This window comes from Polypterus senegalus, chromosome 8 (assembly GCF_016835505.1).
Source record: "Polypterus senegalus isolate Bchr_013 chromosome 8, ASM1683550v1, whole genome shotgun sequence".
NCBI lineage: Eukaryota > Metazoa > Chordata > Cladistia > Polypteriformes > Polypteridae > Polypterus > Polypterus senegalus.
In genome coordinates, this window is record NC_053161.1 from 40,115,589 (window position 1) to 40,138,515 (window position 22,927).

The 22,927-nt window shown below is 34.9% G+C and overlaps 1 protein-coding gene across 1 annotated transcript in view; it reads right to left on the reverse strand.

The window, feature by feature from the left end:
- Nucleotides 1–22,927, reverse strand: part of ube2h (ubiquitin-conjugating enzyme E2H (UBC8 homolog, yeast)) — an 80,520-nt gene that overhangs the window by 14,322 nt on the left and 43,271 nt on the right. The window contains exons 2-3 of the mRNA XM_039760994.1: nt 7,866–7,942; nt 6,075–6,149 (exon numbers count right to left, since the gene is read on the reverse strand). Coding sequence (XP_039616928.1) covers nt 6,075–6,149; nt 7,866–7,942 — 152 coding nt within the window. The remainder of the gene's footprint in view (nt 1–6,074; nt 6,150–7,865; nt 7,943–22,927) is intronic.

Consider the following 22,927-nt stretch of genomic DNA (forward strand, 5'->3'; position numbering starts at 1 on the left):
AATCAATCACTTAACCTTAATCCAATCCAACATGCATTTCACTTGCTGAACACAAAGCTAAGGCAACAAGCCTCCGAAATAAGCAGGAACTTGTGCAAAAGATGGCTGCAGTACAGGCCTGGAAGAGGATCCCCAGTGAAGAATGTCTGTTGATGTCTAGTCACAGACATGCATATAGTTAATTTGCAACCCACTATTAAACATGACAATTTTATTTTTTTGTAATTTATTCAATTACTTTTGGTTCCTTGAAATAGAAGACAACATATAAGTAGTGCTATAATTCCTACACCATTCACCCTTTTTTATTTAAATACCCTTAGTTTAATGCTGAATGTCTACAATAAAAGCTCAAGATCTTTGCTTAATTTCAATACCAGTATGTTTGGTTAGAAAATCACATGAATAACAACTGTGTCAATGTCCAAATATTTATGGACTGCATACTTTATCGATAAAACTTTGTCCCAAGGGGATATTAATGTTTTAAAAGAAGCTTAAGAAAAACTATAAAAAATAACAACAGCTCACCTCAAACACAAATAAGATTTATTCAAAAATAAATAAATAAAAATTAAAAAATAAAGACAACAGTCACAGTGAGGTATTTTAAAGGTATATTGCCATAGGAAACTTGTATAAAGGAATCACAGAAGTATTTCTTGACCCACTTCTGCTGAAATATTAGTTGGCTGAAAGTACTTAATGATAGTGTGTTAAGAGTGCAGCATTGTTTAAAATGTCCCTCAGTTTATCTTTATATTCTCTCCACCACGACTTCCTTCAACAAGTCAAGAGTTTTTCCTTTAATTGAGCCTGCCTTCTTAAATAGTTTATTCATCAAATGGGTCCCTTTTGTTACTGGCCCAGCGTTCTACATACAGCATAGAAAAATCACACTGGGTGTCACAGAGTTAGAGAACACGTAGAGGAAGTCAGTATCAACATTAAAGAAATTAAGTGTATATGGTTATTAAATATACTAAAATATTTCCTGTGTTACGAAGCCAGTCTAGCCTGTGATTAATTTGGAAAACAAAGTACATCCATGTTCACTTCCACTTCTTGAATAGTGTCCAGGTGTAGAGGCACTTTGGTGTTGTGAAAGTCAATAGCCAGTTTCTTGGTGTTACCAATGTCAAATTGCACACAATTCTCTACACGAAGAAATACATGTCTCCACCCGAGTCCTATACGCTCACTTCCCTAACCCTTGGTGCAGAATCATCAGAATGTTTATGCAGGTGATACGACTTAAGTCTTACATTTACAGTCCAAGATGTGCAGCATGAATAGAAAAGAAGAAAGGACTGTTCCTTGTGGTACTCCAGTTTTGCTCACATTCACACCAGAGAGACAGTCCTTGAGCCTCAAAACTGCAGTCTGTGGGGCAGATAGTTCATTACCCAGGACACGATAGGCTCATCCACCTGCATTTCCCAGAGTCTACCCCTTTAACACGGATGGCTGTATGGTATTGAAGGCACTGCATAAGTCAAAACATATTCTTCACATCGTCGCCAGCTTTATCCATATGGAAATAAGCCTTGTGGAGCAGAAAGAATAAAGAAAATTCAATAGTTTAAAAGTGAGTACTACCACTCTCAATAAAGACAGTTTCATTTAATCTACATTCATTCTGCTAACTTGGGAGCATGCACAGGGAAAGTGGGCCAAGACTTTATGACACTAGCTTTGGAAAATTGGCATCAGTGTGGTTTAGAAGTCAGAAGGTTTCCAATTCAATCTCCCCTAATGAGTCACTGGCTGTCCCACAGCAATTACCTAACCTGCTTGTGTTTCAACTGATAAAAATATATATGTAAAGTGCCTTGGGATCATATTCACTATGGAAAGGCACTGTGTCTTGACAGCACTATTAAGGCAGTATAGGCCTTGGCTGTTCAAGAATGACACTGGCTGTCTTCAGAATCTAAGAGAAGCCTACAGTTTGATCATGCTTAAACAAACATCATAACTTTATTTTGATGTAATTTATCAATATGAAATTTACAGTAGTAGTGGGAGGTATTTATAGGTGAAATTGCCTTCAAGCTACATTTGGTGGCCCAAGAAAACACTGCATTCTCCATGAGATGCAGCAGAACTGGAAGTTGTGGTTTGAAGCTTAAATTTACTGCATTCTGATGTGTCTTATTCTAATGCAGCATTCTTAAGCATCTGGAAAAGTGAGAAATTCATGCACTAAGCAAGCATAACCTCCGATGTAGCACTGGTATGCTACACAGAACATTTTGGCATACACTTGTGAGGTGGTACTGAGAACAGACTGAATGGGAAATGGTGTCTGGAAGAGGGGCACAGTGCAGGATTAAATCCACACAAAAAAGTCACCAGAACATAGACAAGGTGTAGAGTAAATTACAGCAGAAAAGAATCCATGCAAACCAGTGTGGGAAAGGTAAGGTGAATAGGAGCAGTGCGGCCTAAGTTTATCCTTGCTATACCAACAGGACAATAGGCAGAGGCAGCAGACTATGAGACAGACAGACAAACAGAACCACAGCCTAAAGCAGATGCATGCCATGCTCCAAAGGACACTAAATGAAAAGCTTGCCTATTATTCTACAGAAAATAAACATCAGAAAAGGATGACAAATTGTAGCAGGACCTCCTAGTTAACAAATGGATATGAGCAGCCACAGGATGGGGAAGCTAAAGGTAGGTTGCCAATTCTTAGTGAGTCCTGGTAAAAAAATAAAATCACATGTTGATAGTACTCTATGATTCATCCACTAAACAGAACAGGTTAGCACTGTGATTCAAAGGCAACAATTACCCATTAAGTTGTCTTGGAGGACAGATCCAAAAGCATCATATGTAACAGTTGCTTGTACAAGTTATTTGGAACTGTAGTCATTGTATCAAGGTGTGGAAGAAAACCCAAAATGTCACCCTACGCTGAGGAGTAATTGGTCTGGATGGTCAGATAAGATCCAAGAACCACCAAGAAACAGGTCTGCCATGAACTGGAAGCTGCTGAACACTGTTGTCACTGTCCACAGTCAAGTCAGTAGTACATCAACGTGGGCTGAGAGGCTGCTGTCTAATAAAGAAACCCATGCCCCAAAATCAATACCTTCAAGCTCAAATAAAGACTTATCACATAGACAATGAAAAATCCTGGATTTTTATGGTCAGATGAAACAAAGACTGAGATGTTTGATGACAGTGACCAGAGGTATGTTTGGAAGAGAAAAGGTGAGGCATTTAACCCCAAGAATACTGTGCCAACTGTTAAGCAAGGTGGTTGCATTATGCTTCTGGCTGCCAGTGGAACCTGTGCATTGTACAAAGTGGATGGAATAATGAAATAGGAGAATTACCTCAGAACTTTTCAGCTTAACCTCAAACCATGAGATACAAGGTTGAAAATTAGATAGAACTAGGTACTCTCCAACAGGAAAATGATCCTAAACATACATCCAGGCTGGTTTTGTAATGGCTACATCAAGCTAACATTAAACATTTAAAACCATCTTCCTTAAGTCCTGGCCTCAACTCTAATGAAGATATGTGGATTGTGCTTAAAGGTCAGGTCTACGCCAGGAAACCAAAACATTTGGTTGAAACCTCCAATTCTGCCAAGAAGATGGGCCAAATATTCAATCAGAATTCTGCCAGAAGCTTGGTTGAGGTGAAATGCGCTAAGGGACAATTAATCAAATATTAGGTGTGTTCTTTATAGATTTTTTTATCCTGTATGCATAATCTGGACCCTGTGATTGTTTTAGAAAACCAAGAATTAAAACTTGTGCACTAAATTTGAGTTTATTTTTGTAATAATAATGTATGTTATGGCACAATATGCATAGGAACGGGAGTGTGACTGCTTAGGCCAACATCACCCCAGCCTTATGACTGGCTATCTAAGTTAATAAGTTGAATAAAAACTAATTAATCTTGGAGTATTACAAATTATTTTAGTATAGTATGCTAAGTCATCTCTGAAGCCATTTCACAACTGCAGGATTCATTAAAAAATTGTCTGTTTTACCATCCATCCAAAAGTATAAACATTAAAAAGAACACTCTCCTTATAAAGTTTATATTTCAATTATTTTACCTTTACTTTTTATTCATAAAAGAAACCATGTTTGTCGATCTGAATGTTTACCATATTACACTAGTTACAATCATAGTATCAGTTTAATTTGTAGTTAATTTATTTTCAATGGCACACTGATCATGTTAAAAAAATTACCAAAAAGATTGTCTGCTTTACGTAAAAACAGCTCAGTATGACTGCTATTATACATACAGTACATTTACAAAAGTTTCCAACATTTAATTTTGGATGGAACTTCATATAAAGGCTCAGAAAAGATTTGATCATTTTCCTCAATAAATAAATGACCAAGCATAATATTTTTGTCTCATTTGTTTAACTGGTTTCTCTTTATCTACTTTTAGGACTTGAGTGAAAATCTGATGATGTTTTAGGTCATATTTATGCAGAAATATAGAAAATTCTAAAGGGTTCACAAACTTTCAAGCACAACTGTACATGCTAGTGTATAAATTATTTCCTTATTTAGAACTGAACAAATTTAACTAGTTATTTCTTCACAAAGCACCTCAAGGCCCTCCTGGATATGAAAAGAACAGAACAGGTCCTGTCATCCATGAACTACCTATACTTTTCTTATCCTGACAGCTTACCATCTAATCCCAAGGGTTATCTTGTATTCTTCCTTACATTTGGTTTTGTTGCTATTACATTTTCCTTTCATGATAAGAGGTAACCATCACGGCTTCCATCCATATCCAGAAACATCACCAGGAAACACAAATGAACTAAAACAATGCATTTATTAAATAAAAAAAAGAAACTGAGGAGTGTTGATACCTCAACATAAAACCCAGAAAACAAACTTAAAACCTCTGGGTCTACTTAAACAGCAGCTAACGTTCTTTCAAACTAGTGGGGGTTCCTCATCCACCTGCCCATCACAGTGCCACATCAAGCAATCCCTTTGTGACCACCTCCCCAACCCCCAGCCCCTATTTCTCTTCTTAGGTCCTGGTCTCTCTTTGTGCCTTTCATTTGAACATTTGGCTAATTTACACAGGTCTTGATCATAGCATGTGTACATTTCATAACAGCACAGTGGAGAGGGTAATTTAAACCGCAACAGAGGGCCACTTCTAGGCAAACCTTGTAATTAATTTGGGGGTCTGGATTAACTTTCCATTTATTCTGGGAACACCAGAGTAGAACAACTACTTCTGATATCCCCTACACTTCAAAGTATACAGATTCCTTTAATGGGTTAGGCACCCAAGAGGAGCCTCCTCTGTGGCATGCACCGTTAGAGGGACAACACAGTTCCATATATTGCCTTCTGAAACTCTGTACCTTCTAGTGACCAGGAATTGACGTCACTTCTGACATCTCTTCCCTTCACCATTCCTCTCTCTCGATTTATTTTTGTTCATAACCTTTTGTAAAGTGTAAAAAAAAAAAAAAAAAAAAAATTATTAGGAGTAGCGCTTGTCGATTGTAAATGGGAAATAACTTCAGGGCTTGTCAGATACAATACCTCCCCCTAGTTGAGGGTCAGTGATGTAGTTTAATGCCTCTTCATTTATTTTGCTCTCAGAGCAGAAGATCAACAGCATGAAGAACCTTGACTTCACTTCTGCTTCCAGCAGTTTCAGCCCACCTTTTTTTTCAGTGGCCAATATAAAAGGACACCGCCAACAGAAGACTTCGTCATTTTGATTTACATCCCAGAAGATGAATCTCTAGCAATGCTGGCTGACATTACAGTAACAAATTATACGGGGTTTACCATCTGGTGCCCCAAACCTTTACTGTTGTCGGTTTCTTCTCTTACACACTGTATACAAAAATAGCAAAAGGCATTTCTTTGCAATAACTTATCTAGTTCAAAATTTTACGGTCTTTCACATGATGGTCAATGTGCCTCGATGAAATAGGACTTTTTTTTTAATAAGATATGTAACATTGGCAAAGTAGAACAGCCTATCATAAAACTTCCAGTTCATATTCGTTTTTCCAGCTGTCAGTGAGAACTAAAAATACATACCTATTGAGGGTGATTTGAAAGGATATTTGTCAGGCAGGTCTACTCGAACTTTCCACACACCTCCTTCATATGGTGCTTAGAAAAAAAGATACAGAAAAGCAGAAATTTAGTCCTACCAAAATAATGTGAAGTAAAAATCAAAACAAAAGGATAAAAATAGGTTTATTAGATAGAGTTAACACTCGAAAATGTTAACTGTAAAATCAAGTGAGTGATATGTGCAGTTTTCATTATAAACACAAATTAATACTTCAGACTAAATCTATTTCTAAATTAATAAGCAGGTCTCACAGAAATTCTTAAGAACAAAAAAGCAGCAAGCTCCCAGAGTATATGATAATGAGCACTTCGGTAAAAAATACTGTTAATAACAATAATAATAACAACAACAACATTATAACTGAGAACTTTATGTCAGTGAAATTAATTTATGAAAATTTAAAAAAATGGCACAATTCACATATCAGAAGAGCTACATAAGCCTGAACATCCTAGGTACAAGACCACCTCGCTAATCTGCATTGCAATTAATCTAAATCAAAATTGGCAGTATGTTGAAGAAGTTAGTTGCAATGTCGTGGATTCCATGTGTCAAGAAGCCATCATCTTCTTCCTTTACACTGTCATTGCTCCTCCTGTTTGCTCTCTCAGCAATGAAAGGGATCATGGTTTCTGGAGGTATTAAAGTGATTAAACCATCATACAATCTAAAATGCTGGCAGAGCCGAGTTGCTCAGAGAGTAAGATAAAATCTTTAAATTTGTTAAATATAATTTCATTATTGGTACAAAGATGATTTTATGAATAGCACCATAATAGTGCAGTCAATTTCCAAATGATTCAAAGTGAGATACGTACAATCACTAACATTTTAAACAAATGCCTAATCGCAATTAAATGTTTCAATAGGACTGTCTTTAATATAAACACTGAGCAACGTTAGCTTGTCAACTTGGGAAGAACGCATCACATTTTTAGGAATGTTTATATTTTTCTACTTTTAAAGAGCAGTAAAGACGAGAATTAGCTTAATCCACTGTCTGCATCAACTATTCTAACACCTTTACAAATTTCCAGAACTACAGATGGACAGTCAATTCATAACAAGACAAATTTTAATTGGCTCATTGTAAGTTTGAGAAACTTCAAATCAGTCTTAATTTAAATGTCTTTAAGATATGGGAGAAAATCGCGTGCACCAAGACCAATGCACGTGTGTTCACTAATGAAATGTTAGTCTTAAAAGTAATTATAGAATTGGTTTTATCTTTCCCCAAACTAAATTTATCACTGTCAACAATTACCAATTGTTTCATTTCATGCTAGCCTAAACAAGCTGTTATGAAAGCCATACAAATTTATGAAATGAAGTAAAGGAAGAACCCTGGAGGGGCTGCCAGTCAAAAGTCCTACTCACATGGAGCCTATTAAGAATTGTCAATTAAGGTGTCAATGATTGTTTGGGGAACTGGAGAAAAACCCATGCAGATGCAAGGAAAATGCAGAAGCTCAATTCAAATGGTGTCGGGGCGTGGGGATTAATCCAGTACATTAGATTTGGGAGACAGCAGACTAATCAATGCTCCTCAGAAGCACCTGCTGTCAAATGTTTACAACATGCATTAACTGTTGGAAAGAAAAAAAAAATCTTAGCTATAATCACAAACATAGCAACTACCATGCACTTCTGTAAACTATGAATATTTGTTATCTACAAAGATTTAGATTACAACTCTTACTTAACTTTAAAATGTATATAGTAACAATAATAAAGAAACAATGTATACTTACTTCCTTGTGGTCCATAAAACTTCACTACAAATTCATTGAGTCCTCCAAGGATTGTAACTTCATGTTTACTTTCAATACTACATTTGAATTAAGGAAACAGCTTTGCAAAGTTTCACATTTTAAAGTTCTGTCCTTAACACTTAGCTAAGATATACTATTAGATGCCTGTTCAGTACTGGACTAGGGGTTTAAGTCACAGTCCTTACTCTAGTCCAATACGGAAGAGGAAGACATAAACAGTAAATGATTCAGAAGGCTTAGCTTCATTTAAATTGAAGAAATCATTAATGACACTGCACTAAGTGGAATTAGATTGCATTTAAAAATTTCTATTAACAGCGGTCAAAATAAAAAATTGTTTTTTATACACTGTTAAAAGTTTTAAACACTGAAAACCACACTGAAAGCATCTGGATATATATTTTTTGTTTACAGGTGGGGAAAATGCAACAAGATGACAACTAATAATACAAAATAAAAATATTACATTGTGCCAATACAGTGCTAAATCTCATTCTAGTAAACAGAAACTACATTCATTTGAGTTTTTCAAATAAAACCTTTTATAAATGACATCAAAAAATGTTTAATTATTCTAAGAATTCTTGAGAGTTGTGTTCTTATTTGGTAATCATATCGTAACTACAGTACATCAAGATTTGTATGATTGGAAAGCCAATAGCCTTTAAGGGATGCAAAATTTTTATCATTAAGTGAATAAAATTAATCAATCATTATGGTTTTCTTTATTTCAGATCTATCTTTTAAATGCACAGTGTACCTTAAAACTTTATTTAGTATACACCCGTAATATAAATTACAACAGATTGATATTACTGGGTAGACTGGAGAAATAAAATAAATTGAAACAAAGCAGCAAAATTTTACAAATACAGCATTAAGACCACCATGGTAGAAAACTGAGTTATACTGTATAAAAAAGTATTGATTACTACCATTAATTAGGTTGAAATGTCATTTACCCATAGAGAAATGTAAACTTTCTTTAAATGAACATTGAAATGATCAGAGCACCATCAACTGTATAGCTGCTTCAAGAACAGGGCATTCTTAGTCAGTGTTATACAGTGCAGTAGTATACGCTGGTTTTTGTTCTAACCAAACAATGACTTCAGACAAAGCTGATTGATGGCTGATGCAAGTCCATTAAATCACACTTGCCCCCCTTATAAAATAATGACTACAATCAGATAAGATAAAAAGGACAAATGCCCCCCATGTACTGGTGTGTAAATTAGGTTATTATTCTTCACTATCCTTTAGATAATTAAATAAGCTAATAGCTCCAACCAAGAATTGGGCATAATTAACAAAATATGTAATATATGCACCTTTGAATCATAGAGGCTGAGAAATGAGAAAAAAAAAAATAAGTTGAAATCTAGTTGATATAGCTAAGCACTGGTTTCTAAAATGTCTGCCTAATTCTATCAGACAAATGAAATAAGAGAGTGGAATGACAACTGTAACTACCCATTTTATTCTATGAAAAGCACAAAATTAAATCAATAATGGAACTGGATTGAAACAACACCTTTAATTTCTGTGGGGTTACAGGACCAGGATCAAGGACCACCATCACCGATCAGATTTGCAATTTTATTAATTCCTTCTGTTACTTGTATTAAAAATAATGAGATGTCCAAAGCTGCTTCAGATTTAAAGACACACATGCTGTTTTATTGAGCAACAAAACACAGCACAAGATACTCTGATTTTGTCTCTAAAATAGCTGTAGAGAATGTCCTTAGATACCTGGTACCACAGGCACTAAAATTACACAGACACAGAACTTTTCTTCCCTGAGATGATGTAGAGCAATATTCCTTCAGTTATGCTTTATCAATTTTAGGAAAAAGCCAAAGTGAAGAAAAGTGTACTCGACATCTTTACTTTAAAGTGAATCTAACATTTTAGAAAGGCTCCTACTCTCCCATCAAATCTTATGCTGCAAAAGACAAGGAGAAATAAATATGCATATCTCTATAATGCCAGACGTACATTTCTGTTGTAAAATGCAAACTCACAAAAGGTGTATTCAAATATTTTTTGACAGATTTAGAGTCACAAATGATAGTCCGTCACTGTCAAAGTTGCCATAAATGTAAACTGTCAACATATTTATACTCTTAAATTTAAGTCAATGATTTTACTTGATGTATTGCTAACAGGGCAAAACACAAGTGATGTTGAAACTGAGTGAAGAGCACTAAATAAAGTGAAGTTTCTGAGTGAGTTATAATCACAGCAATGAGAAGTCGTAATCACAGCAATGAGAAGTCAAGCAAGAGGTCAGCATTTTAGGATGATGTTTTTAAAAGACAAAGTTTCTGGCATTCAAAGCAGACAAGATATGCCTTACATTTACACAAGCAATTATCTGTGCAAAGCAACACTTTCTGAAATGTGTATCTCAAACTTGAACCATAGAGGAGAAAGACTGGATCACCGTTTTTCAAATAATACCATAACATGCATCAATAGTACACAATTACAACAAACAGCTAGACGGCCTTTTGTATCATTGGCTTTTTTTTTTAAGCTAGCTATATATAAGTTTAAAATTTAATATTCACAACAGTATCACTATGGTCATTGCTTGAAGTGGGCTACGACTCACCAGTACTCAGAAATGGCATTTCTTAATTTTCCAGAATACTTGCAGTGTTAGAAATCAGATGGTACTCACTAGTAAGCAGTTATGACACATCTAATTTTTTGTACTCTTTGGCATATGGCCATATTCATATTTTCTTTCAAGTACTCCATACTGGCACTTCTTACATTCTCTCAGTACTACAATGCACACATGTTAATATCTATCTCCTGGCAATTTTAGCTAGGAGCAGCCTCAGCAGCCCAAAATAGTAGTTATTATATGGGGAATAATAAAGAACAAATGTGGTAATAAGATATGAAGTAATTGTGGCTTAAGTGAGTTGGAGAGTGTATACTGTGAAATCACTATCTTCAATCATCCACTTCTCAATTGAGTAATGACTTTACTCTTTCTAGATGAAAGTAACTCCTTAAATCTTCATTCTTGTAGGAAGGAATATTGCCATTGGCAGCATGTTTAAAGTGAACACTTCCGTGGTGTGGACGATGCATAAAATGAGAAAGCCATGTGTAGACCCAATGACATTAAGCTCCAACAAGTGCTAAAATTAAACTAAACATGGCAAATCTGCAAAATGTGGAACTAGCATGATCAATTATTTCTGCAAAATGTCCCATTATAAAACTAGCTGTGCTACCTATATAAAAGGAGTTGAAATCTAAGTAATCAACGTAAACCTCAGAGTGAATGTTTACAGTGCAACATTTATTGAAATTGCATTTGTCATTTCAACAGATGGTGCATCACAAACATTTGTAGTAATAAAACGCATTGCTATAAATGTTTGTAATGCGCCATCTGTTGGAACAACAAGTGCAAAGCATTTATATTACTACAAACGCTTGTGATGAATCATTGTTTAATATCAAATGCAATGCACAGGTCTCTGCTATATGCCATTTGGTATGAGATTCATAAAAGCAGTGTTAATGTTCGTGAGGCAAAATCTGTTGAAATGACAGAGACATAGCAACCAAATAGACACACAGATACTTGTGCTTTTATTGAGATGATAGTGTATTACCCATCACTGCCAGGAATATGTTTGTAAGCTAATTCTCAAATATCTGAAGGCAACTTAGGATGCAAACAGAAAAGGCAGAAGATAAACAGGATAAACACAAGGAAAAAACATTTTTTGGAATGTGAAACCTAATATTACAGGTAGTTTCAAAAAAGTCTCATCAATTCGTTTTAAACCTTCTGATCAGCGATACAGCTTGTGCAGTGAGGCGCTGTAATTTGTGAAACACACAAAAGCTATCTAAATGCACCTTTAAAAGAAACTTTATTAAGGTCACAGAACCTTCGTAAAGGTCACCACTCTTAGTCAGTTTCTTGTGCATTCCATAAAGCCTTGAATGTCAGGAGAATCAATGGAGAGAGCCATTTGCAATCTGTAAGTGATACCACGGTGTCCTGATTGCCAGTAAGTTTTTAATAGAGTGGCAAGACAGAGGACCGTCCAAGATCTGTTCAACCAAATGATGACACCAGTATAGGACATATCAACTTGTCCATGTGAGAGGTCACTTCAGATTTGCCACCTGTACTGCTCAAACTGCCAAAATCAATATCAACACAGTAAGATAGAAGCCCAGTGTTGTTGGCCTTAGGGCAAGGTGACCTGTCACACACCCCAGTTCAGTCCTGGAGTACAGTTTGGATGCAGGTTTTCATTAAACCTGTATTACAAATAGACAGGTCAGTCTCACTTCTAAATGATCCAATTGCTGAATTAGTCTTTTTCTTATTTTGTATTCAGAAATATGTGCTATTATATTTACATGGAAACAAAATTTTGCTTTTTTGTTATAAATTGAAATGTTACATTTATTATATCATATTATTTTAAATTTACCTTTACCAGTGGTGTTTACTTCCTTAACTGTATCCTAATACTGATGATTAGTGATAAGCACTACAGGAACAGATATAAATGACACTGAATATTAAAGGGAAGCAGCTACTTCAGTATAAAATTCAATTGTGAGCTACTTAATAAGAAAAGGCTTAAATGACTAGAACATAAAAAAGAGCAAAAGCAAGAAAAATAGCAATACCTAATGTCACATACACACACAAATTCCCCAGAATTTAACAAAACCATTTTGTACTTTTTGGATTGACACAAAAAAGGCAGAAACTGGGAATTAGGAGCTAGTTTAATAAATACAGGTGTCCAGGTCAAAGCAGGAGGAGGTTGGTCTACAGGACTAAAATTGAGGACCACTTAGTTAAATCTTTAATTGCTATCTATACCACAAATGAATGTAACATTGAAATAGTGGCTCTGCTCTAAAATTTTGTGTCACTTGCACCTGTGTATGCACTGCTCAGCACTAATTGTCAGTATTTGGATTAAAGGAGCAAACTCCACAGAAATAAGATGAATGAAAAAAATCATAAAAGAAAATTAAGTGCTTAAAACTATGACAAACACATTTCTGAAATTCTTCTAAATGCAAGTATCATATTAGAGCACATTTCTAAATGCACAATAAGCAAACAAAAAAGGCAGGCTAAACAATTTATGAAACTGGATGGAACTGAAAAGCCTGCAGCCACAGAGGTAAACCAAGATAGAATTTGGGAACCTCTGTCCAAGATAAGATACTACAGTAAGTCAATACCAGGTCACACACAAATACTGTGGTCACAACAGTCCCAAGCAGTGGATGCTGCTACAGAGAGGCTCCTTTGGTCTGTCTTCTTTCCTGATTTTAACCTCATGCACCATCTTTGGAATGCTCCAGATCACATTACCCACTTATGTAGACATACAGTGCATCCGGAAAGTATTCACAGCGCATCACTTTTTCCACATTTTGTTATGTTACAGCCTTATTCCAAAATGGATTAAATTCTTTTTTTTCCTCAGAATTCTACACACATCACCCCATAATGACAACGTGAAAAAAGTTTGAGTTTTTTGCAAATTTATTAAAAATAAAAAAAAACTGAGAAATCACATGTACATAAGTATTCACAGCCTTTGCGCAATACTTTGTCGATGCACCTTTGGCAGCAATTACAGCCTCAAGTCTTTTTGAATATGATGCCACAAGCTTGGCACACATATCCTTGGCCAGTTTCGCCCATTCCTCTTTGCAGCACCTCTCAAGCTCCATCAGGTTGGATGGGAAGCATCGGTGCACAGCCATTTTAAGATCTCTCCAGAGATGTTCAATCGGGTTCAAGTCTGGGCTCTGGCTGGAGCAATCAAGGACATTCACAGAGTTGTCCTGAAGCCACTCCTTTGATATCTTGGCTGTGTGCTCTGGGTCATTGTCCTGCTGAAAGATGAACCGTCGCCCCAGTCTGAGGTCAAGAGCACTCTGCAGCAGGTTTTCATCCAGGATGTCTCTGTACATTGCTGCAGTCATCTTTCCCTTTACCCTGACTAGACTCCCAGTTCCTGCCGCGGAAAAACATCCCCACAGCATGATGCTGCCAACCCCATGCTTCACTGTAGGGATGGTATAGGCCTGGTGATGAGTGGTGCCTGGTTTCCTCCAAACGTAACACCTGGCATTCACACCAAAGAGTTCAATCTTTGTCTCATCAGACCAGAGAATTTTGTTTCTCATGGTCTGAGAGTCCTTCAGGTGCCTTTTGGCAAACTCCAAGCGTGCTGCCATGTGCCTTTTACTAAGGAGTGGCTTCCATCTGGCCACTCTACCATACAGGCCTGATTGGTGGATTGCTGCAGAAATGATTGTCCTTCTGGAAGGTTCTCCTCTCTCCACAGAGGACCTCTGGAGCTCTGACAGAGTGACCATCGGGTTCTTGGTCACCTCCCTGACTAAGGCCCTTCTCTTCTGATCACTCAGTTTAGATGGCCGGCCAGCTCTAGGAAGAGTCGTAATGGTTTCAACCTTCTTCCACTTACAGATGATGGAGGCTACTGTGCTCAATGGGACCTTCAAAGCAGCAGACATTTTTCTGGAACCTTCCCCAGATTTGTGCTGTCTCGGAGGTCTACAGACAATTCCTTTGGATTCATGCTTGGTTTGTGCTCTGACATGAACTGTCAACTGTGGGACCGTATATAGACAGGTGTATGGCTTTCCAAATCATGTCCAATCAACTGAATTTACACAGGTGGACTCCAATTAAGCTGCAGAAACATCTCAAGGATGATCAGGGGAAACCGGATGCACCTGAGCTCAATTTTGAGCTTCATGGCAAAGGCTGTGAATACTTATGTACATGTGCTTTCTCAATTTTTTTTATTTTTAATAAATTTGCAAAAATCTCAAGTGAACTTTTTTACGTTGTCATTATGGGGTGTTATGTGTAGAATTCTGAGGAAAAAAAATGAATTTAATCCATTTTGGAATAAGGCTTTAACATAACAAAATGTGGAAAAAGTGATGCGCTGTGAATACTTTCCGGATGCACTGTATAACCCTCAGTGTGACAATGGACCAGTAATTTAATCATGCTCTTTTAAAGGAATCGGATAATATCCCACAAGTGCAGATTGAGAGGCTCATTGGTTGCATGTGCCAGAGGGTCAAAGAGTGCTGTCTACAAAAGACCCGCCATACAAGATACTGAATAAATGTAAGAAAACTGTGCTAATGCTCATAGTTATTGTTTTCTTGTTATTTTTGATGTTATATTACATTGTGTTCCCATAATTCGTTTTTGTGTATTATTTCAGAAATTAAGTTGCTTTACAGGATTAACAAAGGTTGCAGGTTTGTAAAATGAATGTGAAAATGGGTTTACTGGTATTGGGCTAGTTAAAATTGATGTATACATACACTTTATTAGAATCTTACACTCCCCAAGATAGTCACTTCTAAGGAAGTTATTGATAATTATAAACGTTCCATTCTGTTAAAGACTTCATACCATTTACTGAACAGATTTATCATCACTTGTCATTACATGAGTAATTCAGTTACTCACAAATGTTCATAGCACTCATCCTGTTAAAATGTAGGGGTTACTAGACACAAAGTATAGATTCAGAACTCATATTTAAAATTTTATGAAATAACATCCTTTTTAATGCTATTAAAATAATAATGCAAAACTGACAATATCAAGCAAGCGAAATGTTTCTAAACTGACCTTTATTTTACAAAAATGTTATCACACTATTTACCTATTCAAGTCTTTGATGCCTGCTGCCTACTCCAGCTTCTGACTGTGGAGCTTTTTTTGTTCTAGCATTCAAATTTAGGCTAAAGAACCTAGTAAATGTTCCCTACTAATAGTGGATTCAAGTTACCCAAGTAAACAAATTCTGTGTTTACATTTATTATAATTACAAGCAATTTTGTTAGTTTCCTCAAGAAAAGTGTTTAGACAAGAAAAAGCACACAAAGCACAAATGAACTAATATGAGACTTGAATGATGACATCTAGAAGTTTAATGATTAGCTTAATAGTTACATGTAAGTTTGTTTTGCTTGTTTATCTGTTTGAAAACTCTGGAAAGAGAACAGATTTTTAAATTAGTAAGCTCAAGTCCACCCATGCCAAAGAAAGCATTGTTCTGCCTGACTTGAGGCCACTGTTTTTGACTAGTGCAGGGATAGGTTTAAAGTATTCGTGAAATGAATGGCAAAATGTGTTCATCTAGTAAGTAGCTGGTAATTAGACATTTAAATTCAAACCCTTGCTACCATCTGTTTTCTTCAGCTAGTAGTATATATTATATTGCTTTAAGACCACTTTGTGACTAAAGAACACTGAAGATGCTAAAGCAAAGTTGCACTTTTCTTAAAAAGCTACTAGGCATGCATCAGAACAATTAATTTCATTTGAAAGCCTCTTGATCATCTAATTAAACTTTTCACTTGACATTTTAAAATTGCTTACTTTACCATCTATGATTCCAAATAAGATAAAAAAAAATGAATGCCTAAATTACAAAAACAAGGCCATTAATAAAAATTCAATAAAAATTTTACAATTAACACTGACAATACTGAAAATATTTTTAGTGTTAACCATCGGACATTGTTTATGGATGTGGAAGGTGCAAATTATTACAAAGTTGTGATTAAAACACATTTGAAATAAAAATTAAATCATGCAGAGGCAGTTGTACAACCACTGTCCATTAAACAAAAGGTTGCAAAGATCTCAGTAATCAGTAAGACCGTATACTGAACAGCATAAGCTAGAGAAGAGTACAGTTCTTGAAAACCTTAATAATACTAAATATAAGATGCTTAGTCAGTGCCGATGCTAAGTTATTGTGTGCCCTAGGCCAAATTTATTAGGGCGTCAACCGACTGTTCGGTAGCTAACCTGTGCAGCTTGGTTTTCCTCCCCCTTATGAAATGCCTTAGGTGAACGCTTAATTTGCCTTAATGGTGGCGTCAGCCTTGTGCTTAATGAGTAGCATTCCCAACTACAAATGTCTGTCAATTTCTCAGAAATCTATATTTAATTTCATTATTGATTTCTGCATTTAAAGTTCATACTGTAGTCTTGATGGTAAGTCCAAGACTTACTAACCATATTGAATTAAAAATGCCTGATGATACTAAATGAAGCCATCACTTAAACTATGCCATTTTCTGGCACCACATCTGTCTAATGACATTTTGCAAAAAGACAAAAAAAAACAATTAAAACTGTCACAAGTAAATGCTATAGATGCAGGAAAGTACTGGGTAGGTTTGATATTTTGACACAAGCAAAATTCCTAGTATAGTAAGCCTGGGTATTTCTTCAAGTTTTGAGAGTTAAAATTCCAGTTGTGAAATTAATTTTTCCTCAGTAATGTTATTTGTCATTAATCCAATAATGAATGCAGCATCTTACAGTCATGTTGCACTCAATAGCTTATTCATTTTATCAAAAACTAAATAAAACACAACCATTATTCAGCCAATATTACACAGAATAAAACACACACACAAATCTCATTTTAATTAGCTAGAGACTGTTATAATAACTGATTTGTGATATTTGTTAATTTGATCATTACTATTTTTAATGCAGTAAACACACTGTCTACAAATTCAAATCATGTAGCATTCTCTTGCAACCAGATGACCACAAAATTCCTTCTCAACAAGTTAATTATCATCTATATCCTAAGGGGAAGAACTTACAAAATGAAACAAAAATCTTAGCTATAACATTATAGCACAACGACAAATATACTTTCCATTTACACTGCCATTAGCTAAATCTAATCCTATTTCCAGGAAAAAAACAGGCCCTAAAATCATGAATTGGTGACAATAAACCCACTGTGGTGTTGCAAGTGACACTGCCAAATTACATTCTTTACTCATTCATTTAAAAATATATTAGAAAAAAAATTGCAGAGGCAACAGTTATCATTAAATCATTTACATAAATTCACAAATTACTCAAGTTGTAACCATTTAACTGTGAAACAGAAATCATAAAAATAAATTTCCCTTAAACAAAGCAAATTCAGCTTAATATACACCAAAATAAACGTAAAACTAATTTAGGCGATATCAAAAATGCCTAAACAAACCAATCCTGCATTTATTTTATTTAGCCGTTTGTTAACATCTGTTACTCTCAAATTAATTCCAGTCAGAGCTGAAAGAAACAGATTGACGGTTAACTGATGTTTTCATTTTTATAATCGACTTATTTAACACATTGGGTAGACAAATCACAGCAAGATATACTCATGCAAAGCAGTAGTAAAGCTAATTATTATAGAGACTAGCCAAAGTCTAGTCTAAAGCCTTCCCACACAAGGCCTATATTCTTCTGGTTTCTGCTTCACCAACACAAATATCTGAGCATTTTCTGGTGAACACAAGGCTCATTTTGTCAGCTAACTGAAAATGATAGAAAAAACGTATAGTTACAGAGACTGGATAAAAGGTTATCTAATTTAAAAAGGTTTTCATATTCATTACCATTTGTGCTTTCTGTCATGTAACAGGGAGGACAATTGGCTAACTTCCTTGCATAAAAGTTGGTGCAACAGTGATAAAACTTATTTTGTATATTTTTTTATTAGAATGATCTTCAGCTGTTTATTTCATGGCACTAAACAAAGATAATGTTTTACGCATTTTTAAGAATGAATGTATAAAGCATTGGCTTTTAACAGTTTCAGAAGCAAGTTGCTCATTTTAGGGCAAATTTTGCATTTTGCAAATGAAAAACAGAACATGAGAAAAAATTTATATCAAAAGCCTAACCAATTCTCCTACAAAAGAACAAATAGAAACACGGCCAAATTACACACAATGGTAGAATACACTTATACTTAAGCAATGTGATAAAAATAAAATTTAATGCCTACAGTAATTAGTTTACAGGAGGCAAGAGAACTATCCCAAGTCTACAACATTCACTATCATTCCAAAAACCTGTCCTCCAGTTTGATCCATTATCTAACAGATACTTTAAACTCTTATTAAAGTCCTGATATACTGGTAATACGTCTTTCATCCCACAAAAATCAACTGATTCCTTTACCCTTGTTTAAATTTTGAAGCTCTAAAGGTTATGAGAGTTCATTTTATTGAACAAATCAAGACGATTACATAATTTCTGACTAAACCTAATTTATTCCAAAACACGTTTGCTGTCTAATGCTCTTGAATTTACTGTATTATATATATTTTAACATGTGATTATTTTTTGCCTGGATTCCAGTTTCACGTTTCCCATACTGAATTAGCTTATACAAAACATGAATGACCTCCTCCACAACACCTTCTTCAAAAACTGCTTCACGTTTGCATCACAGCTGACCACAACAGCAAACACAACTCAAAAACTAATGTTGGCCCTACTGACACCTGCTACGCCATTTGCTCCTATGCAAATTTTAATTACTTTGGAGAAAATATGTTATTCTACTTACACATTACATGGTTTTTGATTGCTGGCAAAAATCTGAAAAAACAAAGATTATATACATCATCTTGATAAAATTTGAAAAAAAATCCCAAATTATACTTTAGTCTTATATGAACCAAAATCATATAACTGCGCATTCACTACATTTGAAACTAAAAATCCAAGTAACATCATATCAAAACAGCTGTATGTAATGGTTTGGTAAGGAATCTCATTGGCACAAGTCCAGCTAAAAATAAACACAAATGATCAACACTAAATGTCGCATTACAATGCACCAAAATTAAAATACAAGTGATAAAACACTTTCAACCCTAAAAGCAGCAGTGGGATGAATGGCCATATCACAAAGCAGCCGCACAGCAAAATAGTTGACACATTAAGCAGCCAATATAAAAGGACATTTCCAGGATTGTCAGAAAAGTTATTCATGTAAACAGCATTCAACTTGGTTACCATGATACATGGAGTTTTACAGGTTTTCAGAATAAGAAAGCAAATTTAGCTTGACCCAATGATAATACAGTGCGATAAACTATCATGTCAATGTTTAAATAAGGCATAAAATATTTTTTACATTAACAAATTAATGTGTTTAAAAAAATTTTTGTACAAATTCCTTAATCTACAAATATTCTACAAAATATAATTGTCTAAAACACTAAATAGACATTGGGAAAGAGAAAGATAAACAATACTAAGAAAAAAAAAAGACACTAATGCAAATCCAATGGAGAAAATATGAGATTTTATTATATATATTATATATGAAAACACAGTGAACTGTTTTTCAATTTTCTGAATACTTTTTTTTTTAAACGACTGGGCTATAAGAAGTCTCGGTCTACCCCTTAAGAGGATATTCAATAAATCGTTTGCCAAAGTCGTCTTACACAAAACTGACTCTGATTGTGGAAGACACAAGAATATTTTTGAAGTATGAGAAGTTCTTATAAAGAGATTTTTAATGAAATGTTAATGTGATCCATTTTTGAGGCACACAACTACTTAATTTTTTTCTAAAAAACACTTTTAATGGTTAGTTATTGAAGCAAGACAAACATGGAGAAGAATGTTCTCTGCTTCCACCACAACATTCACATATACAGTAAGATAATGTATTTGTAAGAATGCACTCGTTATTCCAAGAATCAAACTAAAAGGAGTAGAGAGAAATGAAAAAAGCTAATCATTTTTGTGTACTGCAACAACACTGGTCAGGATTTAGCATTTTACTTGGGTCATTTTATTTAACAGATCTGCAGTCATGAATTGAATAAACCAAAAGTGCTTACGTTAGGTTTCAGTTGTCCCAGAACAAAAAAAAAAAAAAAAGTGCAATGCTTGCCGTTTCTTATTTGTTTGTGTCAAACAAGGATTATTCTGCACAATGCTTTATTGTGAACACTATTCATTGTATGTTTTTTGATTGTAAAACCTAATCGTTGGTTGAACCGAGTATAAATGCAAATGCTACAGACCAACCATTTCCAGTAAATTATTTTTAGCTCCAAAATTTCACATTTGTAAACAGAAAAAAAAAAAAAAAAATATATATATATATATATATATATATATATATATATATATATATATATATATATATATATAAAATAATATATAATATATATAATAAGTTAGGTGCAAAAGTATTCAATCCCCTTAAAAGTCATCATAATTTTCTGCATGACAAAAGATCTGCACGCATATTTATCAATTTAGTATTTTTAATGTGAACTCTTATGCTTAACCATACATTTCCAAAGTCAAAATAAACCAATTTCTGTAGATATTTAACTAAAGAAAAACTCAAAAGTTAGTATTAGCATAAACATTTAAATCCCTGTGCTTTGGAAGCTCCAGGTTTACACAAAGGGCAAATTAATCACAAATGACACAATGTGACTGTCACTTGACCATAATTAAACATAGTTAGGTACTACTAAGCACACTTTGTAAAGGCCATAGTCTTTGTTGGACAACCACTGCAAAAAATGAAGACAAAGTAGCATTCAGCTGATGTGAGAAACAAAGTCATTGAAATGCATAAGGCAGGAAAATGGCTATAAAAAAGATAGAACAGTTTGAAAGTCCTGTTAAACAGAGTTGGATCTATCACAAGAAACTAAAAGGTTCATCACAGTACCCAGACTCTTACTAGAACAGGACACCCCTCAAAACTAAACATCAGAGCAAGATATTTACTGTTGAAAGAGGCTCCTAAACATCCAACAAATAATGAGAAAACCCCAGTTAAGATGTGGGAGAAGGTTTATGGTCAGAAGAGATCAAAATAGAACTTTTTAGTCAGACTTCAAAGAGGTATGTGCAGCATAACATGAACACTATCCATACCTATGGTAAAATATGGCGGTGGAGAGGCGCCATCCATTCAAGCTAGAGGATCTCTATAAATTCTGCCAAGAAGAATGAAAAAGAATCACTCCTGAATAATGTGCAAAACTGGTACATACTTACCCCAAAAGAATTAAGGCTGCTATTGTAGCAAAAGGTGCCTCGACAAAGTGTGGAGCTTGAATACTTAGGTAAATACAACTTCTGAATATTGTTACAGAGTTCACATTAAAAATACTGAATGAATAAATATGGCTACAAATCTTTTGCCATGCAGAAAATTATGATGACTTTCAAGTATATACACCAAGGTTTACTCCTTTAGCATGCTTTGTGACTTTACTGAGTTTGTGTATAGCATCATAAAAAAAATTGTTGAGTTTTGTAAATCTCTAGTATCAATCTTTGCCTTGATTCAATACTGTTGATATTACAGAAACATGTAAAGAACTAAACTAGGCAAAGCCTGTGAGACCAATGTCATTTTCCAGCCCATGTAGTAAACTGGAATGGTCAGTGGTGTCAAATGCTACACATACATCTAACATAATTGCTGTGGAATTTCCTATTTTTTCCAGTATTTTAAAGAGAAAGGGTACATTTGAAATTGGTCTATAATTACAATTATTAAATATATTCAAATGTTAAAGATGCCTTTAAATATAAACTACTGGCACCTTTAGGCAAATCTGAACACATCCGGATTCATCTTATTCCCAGCTACAAGCTTGTTATCAGACAGTATCCTGTTACCACCAGAAGAGTGAGGAAGTGGAGCCTGCTTCCAAATGACAGACTGAAATGACATTCAAGTAACATGGGGACAATATCGAGGGATTCAGTCATTGCATTATAGACTAAATTAACTTCTGTGTTGACATAGTGGTACTCTAAAAGATAGTATGTTACTTTCCAAACACCAAACCCTGGTTTACTTAAAAGCTAAAAAGTCTCCCAAATGAAAAAAGACAGCATTCAAAATAAGTGACTTAAGGACATACCTCATGTGCTCAAGAAAAAGCTGTGTGAAGGAAGCTTTAAAAAGCTAAAACAGAAAACAAACTTACTCAGAATCCAGAAGGATGTCTGAAATGGATTGGGCATTATTACTGGACTCTCTAAAACCCTGAACCTTTTTTTCCCCAAATAGATTTTCCCTCTCATTGTGACTTTCTTCCAATGATCAGTCTCACCACACCATTCCTGCTGCATCAACTGGAATGGCCAGTGA